The sequence below is a fragment of the Bufo bufo genome, chromosome 6 (assembly GCF_905171765.1).
Source record: "Bufo bufo chromosome 6, aBufBuf1.1, whole genome shotgun sequence".
NCBI classification, from domain to species: Eukaryota; Metazoa; Chordata; class Amphibia; order Anura; family Bufonidae; genus Bufo; species Bufo bufo.
Window position 1 is genome coordinate 247,626,898 of NC_053394.1, and position 12,410 is coordinate 247,639,307.

General features: G+C 42.1%; 1 protein-coding gene across 3 annotated transcripts in view; it reads right to left on the reverse strand.

The window, feature by feature from the left end:
• CCSER2 (coiled-coil serine rich protein 2) overlaps positions 1–12,410 on the reverse strand; it is a 186,295-nt gene that overhangs the window by 61,164 nt on the left and 112,721 nt on the right. For all 3 annotated transcript variants that reach the window (XM_040434594.1, XM_040434593.1, XM_040434595.1), the window contains exons 7-8: positions 10,726–10,812; positions 1,683–1,772 (exon numbers count right to left, since the gene is read on the reverse strand). In XM_040434594.1, coding sequence (XP_040290528.1) covers positions 1,683–1,772; positions 10,726–10,812 — 177 coding nt within the window. The remainder of the gene's footprint in view (positions 1–1,682; positions 1,773–10,725; positions 10,813–12,410) is intronic.

Genomic DNA, 12,410 nt, shown 5'->3' on the forward strand with positions numbered 1-12,410 from the left:
CATCACTCTGCAAAATATTCTAGGTGCTGGAGCGCATCGTTAAACTGCTCTATATTTTCTCAAGTCCTGAAGTCATTTAGCAAGGAAAAGTGAAGCTAAAATATAGTAAAGTAGTAGTTTATCAATGTGGCTGTCACTAACATATTGTCTGCCCTTAGCCTGCTGACATATTAAGTGGATCTGTCCCTGAAATCTACTTGTTACACAAAACGAATAATGTCATCAAGATTTAATTCAATAAATATATTCTCTCCGCTAAATTGGCACAGTATGCAGAGATGTAAAAAAGGGGTAGGGGCTTAAAGGGGTTGTGCCACTTCAGCAAGTGACATTTATCATGCAGAGAAAGTTACTACAAGGCACTTACTAATATACTGTGATTGTCCATATTGCCTCCTTTGCTGGCTGGATTCATTTTTCCATCACATTATTCACTGCTTGTTTCAATGGTTACGACCACCCTGCAATCCATCAGTGGTGGTGGTGCTTGCACACTATAGGAAAAAGCGCAAGTCTCTCTGGTGGCCCGTGCCATAGAAGAAGTGCACATAGGCTGGTGCTTTTTCCTATAGTGTGCAAGCACGGCCACTGCTGATGGACTGCAGGGTGGTCGTAACCATGGAAATGAGCAGTGTATAATGTGATGGAGCCAGCAAAAGAAGCAATATGGGCAATCACAGTACATTAGTAAGTGCCTTGTATTAACTTTCTCTTCATGATAAATGCCATGTGGTGAAGTGGCACAACCCCTTTAAAGGGGTTGTCTCATGAAGAAAACTGTACAAATACTGTGCGGTCCCCTGCTTGGCATACTACATGGACGGCCATTCATGTGAATGGCTGCCATGTAATACTACAGTGGCCCCTGCAGGGGAAACTACTATCCTATAGGTTGGCTGGGAGCCAGAAGTGTGTTATCATCCAACTGCTGCTGCAGCAGCTCTTGTCTTGATAGGTGCTGTCTCCGAAGATCTCTTTACTGCCACATGTACATGGCCATAATATTGCTGTATCAAAGCCCACTTCACTGTGCACAGGGCTACTTTACTGTACCTGCATTTGAATCTAAATGTATACAAAGGAAAAAAAATATGTTGCATATGTATGCCCTAATCTCATCTAGGATCATTGCTACAGCACCAACAAGAGCATGATACAGATGCCCACAGACCATTTGTACTTCAAATACTGTCATACGGACTATTGCATAAAGCTCTGTGTGCTTGAGGCCTTAAAAGATTTGTCTCGTTTACTCGTTTTTTTAAATCCCACCCTTACTCCACCAGACCTGTGAAAGGACCTGCACTTACCTGTTCCCCACTGCTCTGTTCTGGCCCCGTGGATTCTAGACTGTCCTCACTGGATTGTGGTCCTCATGGATAAAGTTACGTGAGTCACTGCAGCCAACGACTGGCTTCAGAAGTAATTGTCCCCAAGAGGCACATCCAAAAGTGATGAGCCACTTGGAGACTGGTCCCTCCTGTGGCAGCGGCGCACATGAACCCACCTGTGCCAAGAGGTACATATACGCAGGGACCAAAGTGCAGTTAAGACAGCTCAAGAATCACAAAGTTGGAACTGAGAGGAAGGGAAAAGCAGGGTGAGGATGGATTAAAAAAGTAAATCCTGGACAACCGCTTTAACCTAACCAAGGTTAGAAAAATGGACTACGGTTTGCTCACCAGTTGTTGTTGTTGTAATTGCTTAATTGTTTCATCCTTCTTCTTCGACTCTTCTTTAAGCTGCTGAATCTCTCTGAGAAGATCTTCAGTCTTTGGGGGGTGGGGGGGGGGAGAAAAAAAAAACACCAAATTAGAAGCTAATCGTCATTTTAACATGGGGTATGGGAATTAGGAATCTTTTCTGATTGCAAGATAAAAGCTAGTCACTGATATCAGCAGAATCAGCCAATGATCTTATGGGGCTTCCCAACTGTCCCCTGAAATGTTTAATTGTCCGATATTTAAACTGCATTTACAAGGCCCAGGAAATCGGGCATGTTATCGGGAAAGACCGTTCCAATCAGGCCATGTAAATGTGCCGCCGATCAGCCAATGAACAAGCGAAATGCTCATTCATGGGGTGATCCTGTCGCTCTTGCAGGGACCACCGATCATGGCGTTTAGGCAGCAGATCATGATGTCTAATCAGCAAACTGCTGCTGAGAAACCATGATTCTGTAGAAGGACGAGGGATTGCAATAGTTATCGCTCGTCCTCATTATGTGAAGGAGATTGCAGAATGTAACAAGCAGCCGACTGTCGGGAAGGAACGCCTCCTTCCCGACAATCAGCCGCTCAGTGAAAATACAGCTGAAGGTACTGTAAGAGACAAGACAATGTCAAAAGGGTCTGACAGAGGCTTATGCTCCTCTCCCGCAGGAGATCGCTAGACCAACACATCCAGGGCTTGGGCCCTCAAACTCTGTATTTGTAGACTATTCAACTGTACCGCCATCCTCAGGATAGCAAAACAGTTGCATTACTGCGGCAGGACCAGTGAGCCAGTACGGAAGATAGTAGAAAAGCACAGCCGGTTAACAATGTGGAGACTAAGGGGGGGGGGGGGGGGGGGGGGGGCGCATTATAACTACTAAAAGTATTACTGCAGTATTATAACTACTGTGGGCACTATAGGAGGCTTTACAAAGGGCTATTATAACTACTGAGGGCTCTACTGGGGGCACTTAAGGGGAGTAATTACTGGGGTACTGTGGGACATTACTACTACTGGGGGTTCTGTGGGGGCACTATTATTATTGGGCACACTATAGGGGGTACTATTACTAATAGGGGCACTCTTGAAGAGCATTATCACTGTAGGGGGCATTATTACTAATGAGAATACCGTGGGAGAGACTTATTACTATTGGTGGGACTTCTGGGAGCCCTTCGGAGGCTGTTATGTCTACAGTATAGTATTTTGGGGCAACAGCATAATATCACTGTTGGGGCACCGGGTGGAGGAGGATGATAGAAAAGGGAGGAATCTAAAATGTCTGTGTGGCAAATTGGGCAGAGACGAGCGTGGCTGATAGATGTTGCCATGTGTAATCTAGGCTGAATTGAGAAGATGAGCAAGGAGAAGAGAACATCTATATCAGAGGAGAGATCATTGGATGAAAGAGGTATGTGGTGCTGTATTCTCCTGTCCAAATATGCCTTTAGCAATGGGGCTTGAGCAATAAATCCTTTGAGACCCTAGCAACACCTCTGCTTTCCCCACTGAATAAACATACGCGATCAGCAGAGGAAGATACATCTCTACATTCAAACATTGACAAAATCTAAACAGAATCATGAACACTGGAAGTTAGGTCACTGGGACACCAATGTTCACAGGAACAAGGGACTGACAGAGATTGGCCAAGCACTGTACTCTCCAGTTCCACAGATAGAGAGTGGATCGGTGCACACCACCACTAACACAGGGGACTCAGAGATCCCATTCTCGTGATCAGTGAGCCTTAGCAGTTGGACCTCCAGGATCATATATTTCTCATATATCCTGCAGATAGATAAATGTTATTGGGGAAACCCCTTTGATACATGAATGGGTTGGTTTCACAGCAGAAGGAGCAAATTTTATTTCACTTTACTCCACAATGTCTAATAAAGTAGGGACCTGAGTTGCCTTCATGAGACAACTCAGAGTTTTTCCACCAAAAAACAGTCATGTGCAGTAAAGCCATTTTTAGCTTTTAAAGGTGACCCAGAATAGCTGATAAACTGTAGCTCAGTTCGCCATCATACAGAGGTTTACTGCTACTATAAGTGGAATTGGTCCATAAAATCCCAGTCTCCCCTCACTCAGTAGTTCAAAGTGAGGTAACTAGACCATCCCTAGTTACTGTACTTTGACTTACTGCTGACAAATAGTATGACTACATAAAACCATGACGATTTAAGTAGAAACATGTATCCTATACCTCTATATGGTCTTGCTTGGTTGTATCACAGTTTCAGCTTTATTTTAAATCCTTAAAAGGTTTTTCCAAGATTGTATTACTGATGTCCTATCCTCTGATGGCCAATCAAAATCTGATGGGTGGAGGTCTAAAACCCGGGCCCCGCGCCGATCAGCTGTTTGAGATGGCACAGAAGCTCCTGTGAGTGCCGCTGCCTTTTCGCAGCTTACCAAGCACAGTGCCCGCCGTTTATTGTATGGGAGCTGTGCTTTGTATCATGCTCAGCCTCATTCACTTCAATGGGGATGAACTGCACCTAGGCCACGTGAAGTCACTGGCCTAGGGAAATCTGTGAGAAGGCCACAGCGCTCACAGAAGCGCAGGTGCCTTCTCAAACTGCTGATCCGCGGGGGTCCCGGGTGTCGCACCCCCACTGATCAGATACTGATGACCACATCCAGAGGATAGGTTATCAGTATAAAATTCCCAGACAACCCCTTTAAGCGTAAAATGGTGACTTTCAGCTTTCAAAGGCAGACCCTCCTACCATAAATTTATTTTTCAGGAAAATCTGATTAACACTGCAGGCTGAAAATGGGAATGTCATGCAGGGGTGCTGCTGAATGTACTTTCCCCACAATTTTTTTTCGTCACATTGTTAAATTTGAGTGATTCGCACAGCTAAAATCACTGCAAAAAATGCACCAAAATGATACGCAACTGACAATACTAGCCAATTCCTCAAGCAGATATTAAAAGCTGAGAACTTTGCCAATATCTTCCAGTCAGGAACATATCGGAGCCCAGATCATCGGCTTGAGGAATTAGCTAGTATTGTCAGTTGCGGATCATTTTGGTGCATTTTTTGCAGTGATTTTTGTATTTATATATTTTCTGCACATTGTATTTTGTGTAAGATGTCCTTGTGGTGCATGCGGTCCGCCCCGGCATCCTCCATTGTACGCATTTTTTGTTGGGAATCGCCGTTCTGCGGACCGCATACGGAGGAATTGCTCCCCCGGTTATAGACACGCTACAGTGTCTGGGTTTGGAGCATTTCCACCCATTTTGGCCATTTAGTTTTTTTTTGTGATTCACACAGCTAAACAGAGATTTGGCAATTAACATTTTTAATGACTTACCAGTCTCTCCACTGCGCCACATTCTTGCAACAACAAAAAAAATTTGCCAAGAACCGTTTTTTTTTTTTTTAATCATCTTGACCGTTCCGGCGTGTTTAGGGTCAGACCTCTACTACTCCATATACTGAACTAAAAAATCACCACGGCTTTCTAGTCTTTTAGCTGCTTTTAAACTAAAGATTCTTCTCGGAGAAATTACTGCCAAGGAAGACTACTGTAATGGACATTAAGGGCATGAATAATAGTATGATAAGCTCTCAGGCTATTAAATGCTACATACTTATCTTTTCCAAATGAAATGGATGCATCTATTGCAAGAAAACAGCAATGGATTACTTGAACAACGACACAGAGCAAGACATTATTCCCAGCAGTAATAAGAAGAGTATAAATGTAAGCCTAATTTGCAGCCAATTTATGGGAATCCAACAGCATGGGGTGATGTGTATTATTATCTATTAGTGATTAAGTATAAAAGCTCTGGTCATAAGGCATGTAATGTCTGACCTAACAGAACAAGATGTACCAAATTATCTATGTAATGACTGCACGGTCCAACGATTAGAACTGATAAGTTCATTACTTCTAATTCACATGAAAGAGATGCTAACTGTACCACCTAGAACTTCTAGGTTGCACTGTAGTATAGAATGATAAAAATAATTCTCTTTTGCAAGCTACACAAAATGTGCAATAAGAACATAATTCCACTTCCACGGTCAGGATTTTAATTTCTGCACATACTGCAAGTACCAGTTATGGCTGCTTAATGCTGCCCAGTAATAACGTACGGTATATTAAAGAACTGTTGGAGAAATGAAGTTTGACGTGAACCAGTCTTGTTGGGCACTGTGTCAAAACCTTAGCAAAACTTCTGATATGTCATAGTGACAAAGGTTTTGGTTGGTGGGTGTCGGAGACTCCATAATCCCTAAAACTAGGGGAAAGAAGTTCTCACACATTAGCGCTGTCTCTCTCTTTGTCAAAATGGGTTCACAGGTTTTGTATTGAGTCAGTCTCCAGTCCGTTTCTTGTAGCAAAGATAGACAACTGTTGCTGTTCACTCCTCAATTTAGCGACCAGTGGGGGTCTCAAAACTTGGGTCCCCACCAATCAAAACCTTTAATATGTCACTATGACATACCAAAAGTTTTTAAAGTCACAGAAAGAAGAAGCCAAGAGGTGAAACCCTGGGTCTGGCTGGAGACCTGGTGTGCCGCATGCTGCTTTTATGAATTTTAAGAGAAGAGCTTTTAACTCAAAGAACATGCGAGTATAATAAAGCACTTTATTAATCACTCTACAGCCGACTGAGCGGTCCTAGTTTTCTCTCTATGCTAAGGATATCCATCTTGAACTGGTGCAGGAAAGCACTGGTGGCATTATGCTACTGTAAGGTGAGGAACTGCAAGGGTCAAGATTTTTAGTGCTGGATCGGAATGTGGAAGTGGACTTTGCCTATGGTTTGTTGCAAAGTGAGAAGGTTTTCTGAACTGGAGATTGTGAAATATTAAACTGTATTAAGCTGTAAAATAATTTTATTTTGGGTTTTATGAGAAGTTTTTCTGAAACAATGACTTAAAGACCCAGTGGGTGATGATATCAGTGACTGACAGCCTTTCCTGTACGACTGGTCATACAGGCAGTTGTCAGGCACGGAGTAGAACCATCCACTGGACTCCTACGCACTGAACCTTTTCCCGTAAATATATACATCAACCTTCTCAGTTCCTGGTTGGTTATGGCCAACTTCAACCTTTAGGGAATGGCTTTCAACATATTTTGCCTTATTTCTTTTGTAGACCCTGTACATTTTGTTGGCATCTCTTGTCAAATACGATTGCGTCATTTCTAGGCTTTCTATTTTGAAGCAAATAGTTTGGTAGCTTCAATCAATATGTCTTTTTTACATTAAAAGGCTTGGGTGCAAGGATATCTACTTTGAACTGATGTATTCTTTCATACGAAGTTGGGTCTCATTATGCGTAAATATAGCAGTTCAACCTTTCTACACGCACCAGTCACCCCATGTCAAGCATGTCTTTAATGAAATACATTTGGCCTTATGCTGTGTATGTAATATGTTTCTATCCCCTGTGCTATAGATTGCAGACGCACTGAAAGCTGAGTTAAAATCCAATTAATCTTCAAAGACACCTTTATCAGGTTAGTTTGCTTCTATATTAGATTGCTGTACTTCAACCAAAACAACTAGCTCCTGACCTTTAGTTCTCACATACTGAATAAACAAGACATCATTTGTCTTGCACATTGTAGGGTAACTCATTTATGTGTCGTCTTGGATCTCTGTACTGCTGAAGCCAGTGATTGGCTGCAGTGGTCACGTTTTTGACATGACATCAACCATGCAGCTAAGCAAACAAAACATCGGATCAGTAGTGCTGGAACAGTGGGGTTTTTTACCACGTGAGTCTTGTGTCTTTTATTATTTTATGCCGTTTCCCTCCATGGGCAAACTTCGACTGATCCTGGAAAACTCCTATAACACACCCATTGTCATATACAAAAATTTTTTTTTAGAAATGTATGCGAGTATGCAGAAGCCATCTATTGGTCGAATTACTGGCAAAAGTGTGCAAGTAAAGTCATCAGGACAGCTGTATTATTTGAACTACAAGACAAAGGGTACTGAAGATCTACAGTAGAGTGGTTAATATTAGATTTCAAGAGTTCAGGGTGGTGCATGAGTTAAAGGGGTTCTCCGGTAATTAAGAAAATGAAAATACTTAAATATTACTTTATTATAAATATATTCTCAAATACCTTTCATTATTTATAATGGCTTGTTTTGTCTGGGGAGCGATCATCAGGGGAAACAAAATTTCCGCTGTCCCATTAGTTCACATAAAACCTGTCCTGATTACACATGAGGACAAGGTACTACTAATTGTCAGGGATTATGATCCTGAATACAGATGATAAGATCGTCAGCTGAATCTCTGGAGAATTTAGTTCATGAGGAGACATGAAGTACAGAAAGGACGGACAGGACAGGCTGTGGTAATGTGTTGCTGTGGTAAGGGAGAATGTAAACAAGTGTTGCTGTTCATTAGCCACACCTCACTCTCTTTGGAGGTCTCATCTCCATTCCCACAGATATTCACCTGTATTCAGGATCATGATTCCTGACAAGCAGAGCAGAGAGGAGGATGAGACAGCACTATGGTGAAGTAACTTGTCCTACTATGTGATTAGGACAGGTTTTGTGTGTACTGATAGGACGGCGGCTATTTTATTTCTCCTAATGATTGCTCCCTAGACAAAACAAGGCATTCTAAGTAATGAAAGGTATTTCTGAATATTTTTATTATAAAATAATATTTAAGTATTTCCATTTTTTTAATTCCTGGAGAACCCCTTTACGGACTACGGAGATGCCTTTGGAGGCAGTATTTTTTATTATTGCATTCTACTTATTTTTTATTTTTAAAAAAAATTGTCACCTAATCTTTCACTTTTGTTGCATCTGTAGACAGCTTGAATGAGTATTTAGAGCAGAAAGCAGCAGAGCTACTGTATGTTAAGACTTTAGCTATAATGAGCGTTTAGGAAAGTACACAGATTACACAGACATTGGGCAGCTCTCTGATGGAGAGATGTAAAGCAGAAAGCGGACATCATTATATATCACTGGCTAACCCCTTTAATGTATTCTTATAGAAGGGTCAGTATCCGCTTCACTTATGGTAGAAGCTAATGGAAGGGTACTGCTTGCTTCCATGGTGGGCTAGGGTAATGGAAAGGTTAATGCCTGTTGGTATATGTTGAAGATGGCGGAGGGTGAATACCTGGTACTCATTGGTTAAAGGAAACCTGTCACCTGGATTTTGGGTATTGAGCTGAGGACATGGGTTGCTAGATGGCCGCTAGCACATCCACAATACCCAGTCCCCATAGCTCTGTGTGCTTTTATTGTGTAAAAAAAACAATTTTATACATCTCACGTACATGACTCATCTCAGGTTAATTTGCATATGTATAAAATTGTTTTTTTTACACAATAAAAGCACAGAGAGCTATGGGGACTGGGTATTGTGGATGTTCTAGCAGCCATCTAGCAACCCATGTCCTAAGCTCTATACCCAAAATCCAGGTGACAGGTTCCCTTTATCTCACTTCCCATTTTCTCTTTCAAACTGTCTCTCTGATACCTAGAAACATTGTCCCTTTCACCTGAACGGATTATACGGAGAGAACTGTGCAGCTGTGCTTAAACAGCCACACAGTTCTCTCTATCGCACTGAGCTTATATTGGGATAAAAATCATTTTTCCAAAAATTTCAGCGGTTTGCCCTCTACTGACTTTGTAGTCTGTTTTTTCTGCAATTCACTGAAATTGAGCTGGTCTGATGGCTCAATCTGTGCCCTTATGTCGACTTTTCTGACCGCTCATAAACACGCATTTAAGGCTACTTTCACACTAGCGTTCGGAGCGGATCCGTCTGATGTTTCATCAGACGGATCCGCTCCGATAATACAGACGTTCGCATTAAAACTTAGAAAATTTTCTAAGTGTGAAAGTTGTCTGAGCGGATCCGTTCAGACTTTACATTGTAAGTCAATGGGGAACGGATCCGCTTGAAGATTGAGCCATATGGTGTCATCTTCAAGCGGATCCGCCCCCATTGACTTACATTGTAAGTCTGGACGGATCCGCTCGCCTCCGCACGGCCAGGTGGACACCCGAACGCTGCAAGCAGCGTTCAGGTGTCCGCTCACTGAGCGGAGCGGAGGCTGAGCGCTGGCAGGCGGATGCATTCTCAGTGGATCCGCCTCCACTGAGAATGCATTGGGGCCAGACGGATGCGTTCGGGGCCGCTCGTGAGCCCCTTCAAACGGTGCGCACGAGCGGACACCCGAACGCTAGTGTGAAAGTAGCCTAAGCTGAATTATGATCTTATTATCAAACTGAGATGTTTGGAGTAAAGAGATAAGAGTTACAGATTAAGCAGACAGAGCAACAACAGTCTGCAGATCAGTGAAAACCTGAAGGCTGTAGAGGGCAAACAGCTGAAAATGTTTAAGACGAATTTGAAAAAAGTTTTTAGGCCAAAATAAGCACAAGGCAATAATAAAAAATAAGTATTTTGTATACAGATCAGTATCCTGCTTTACTTCTGCTAATCATGTGATCGCTAAGTTCCAATTAACTGTAAAACCTGGTGGGTCTTCGCAGATCCAGATTAGAACTGCAGTAAGCCTTGTTACAAGCTTAAGAGGCCGTATTCCACCTGTAACTGGGGTTACTATGTCCCAGTTACAGAAGAAAAACTGTAATATGAAAAATAAGATAAAGCTAAATAAAATAAAAAATCATAAAAAGAATGCCACTTTCATCTAAGTGACAGTAACCGATGGGGAACCAATTTAAAATGTTAGTTACACTTTATGCTATTAAAAAACTAAATAATTAAAAAATTTGAAAAAAAAGGACAAATTTTTATATTTTCCGGGGTGTGGAAAAAATAAAAACAAAAAATACTATAGAAAAATGGGTGTTAATGGTGTGCAAGTAAATTCAAGTTCTACATTGAATATGGCCCTCGAGAAAACCTCTCGGATGCAGTTCCTCAGCAGGTAACAGTGTGGCTCTCTGACACATTACTGTGTGTGTGAAAGCACCATAATGGAAGGATAACATTTTAGAACATTTACCTTTAAGAGCGTGTCAGTGTCTTGTGGTTCAGGTGTGGTAGGAACAGACTGCTGTACCTCTTGCAGCGGGGATTCAGGGTCATCCGCCTATGGAAATACAAAAGAGATAAGTCCTCAGATAATGGAATAAACAAAGGATGGTGCCACGTTATATCTACTACCAATACTTTCAAATGTATTACTGAAATGCTCACATAATGTACATTTTTACTGCATGATTTTGACCTTTTTGGTATGGCTACAGGTCTGGATTTAGCTATTTAAAATCATTCATCTGCAAAACAATCATTTCTGAAAAATATGCAATGACTGATTTCTCAGTGATCTTTCAGCACAGCATCTCGAAACTATCCTATAATGTACTGGAATAGGAGACAGGGATAAATGACCAAGTCCTGCATTTAAAAGGTTCCTAGAAGTAGTCAGATAACATTTTCCATTCAAATAAAATTTAAAAATCACCAGAAAATATAGTGGTCTACCTCACATTCTAGTAGCACCAGCTGGCTTTACTGCCTGGGCTCTCCATTTCTTGGGATTTAATATGCAGAACGATGGTGACCAGCTTCATGCTCCTGAAGAGGGTCTCCACATGCCTGCCTTCTACTCCCTTAGGATGCAGTCCTGATGGCTGCTGTGTTTCGAGTGTAAGAGGAACCCAATGCAACAGCTGGGTTGGGAACGTCAACAAAGCCCAGAGGCATAAGCCTATGTTCGAATACATGAAATCTGGGAAGCCTGAGAAGCAAGCCCTGCTGACTGAGGAGGATGAGAGTCACAGCAGTGTAGGAAATGGGCCTCCTATAACAAAAAGCAGACATTGAAATGGATATCCAGAAAGAGAGTAAAGGTGGCCACAATGAACAAAGACTTGGGGCACCAGCCATGTGTCCTATGGCTACACAGACTGGTTGAAGGGCTCGTCACTGCTAGTTTGGGCAGAGAGTAATGGCTTGTTTACTTTGGAATCAACATTTACTAAAACTTATCAGAAACAGCCGGATACATTTATCATTTGGTAGGACTGAAAATAGTGCTAATAAATATTGTGTGAGGGCTGAGATTGCGGAAATTGTGGCCTTTGTGACTGGAGACTATGGATACTGCAGTAGACTGTTAACGGTTTAAGGCATCTCCTTGGTTGGTGTTCATCTCACCAAAATGTTGGCCATAAAATGCTTTTCAACACAGTAGTGGTAAGGCTAAAATGAATCTGAAACCCATACTATAGGTTTGAAGTCTGAGGCTCCTCCGCGGTGATGCCAACATCCCAGCCACTTAGCGTGTGAACTCGGTAGATATGATATGAGGTTAGGACTGAATAGCTATATGCAGCACTGACATTCTATTAGCCCCAGTATTATGCCAACAGCTCGTAGTCACTACCATGTCCCTGATGGTAGTCAAAAGACATATTTCAGGTCACATCTTTTGGTGGTCATATGGGAGGGTATCGTAGTCTAAGTCTGTGCTAATATCTGTAATAGATGTTAGCACAGAATATTGAATGGAGTGGATGGGAAGAGCTTTTGATGTCACTTACCAGCGTCTTCCTGCCCCCTACAATCTGAAGCCAGGAGCTTCAAGAGGAGCCATGGAGGGAATGGAGGCTAGTATTTATTTTTTTACTGTATGGACCCTGATCAGTGCTTTCTATATTCCAAGTGGGCATCACATTTACCAAA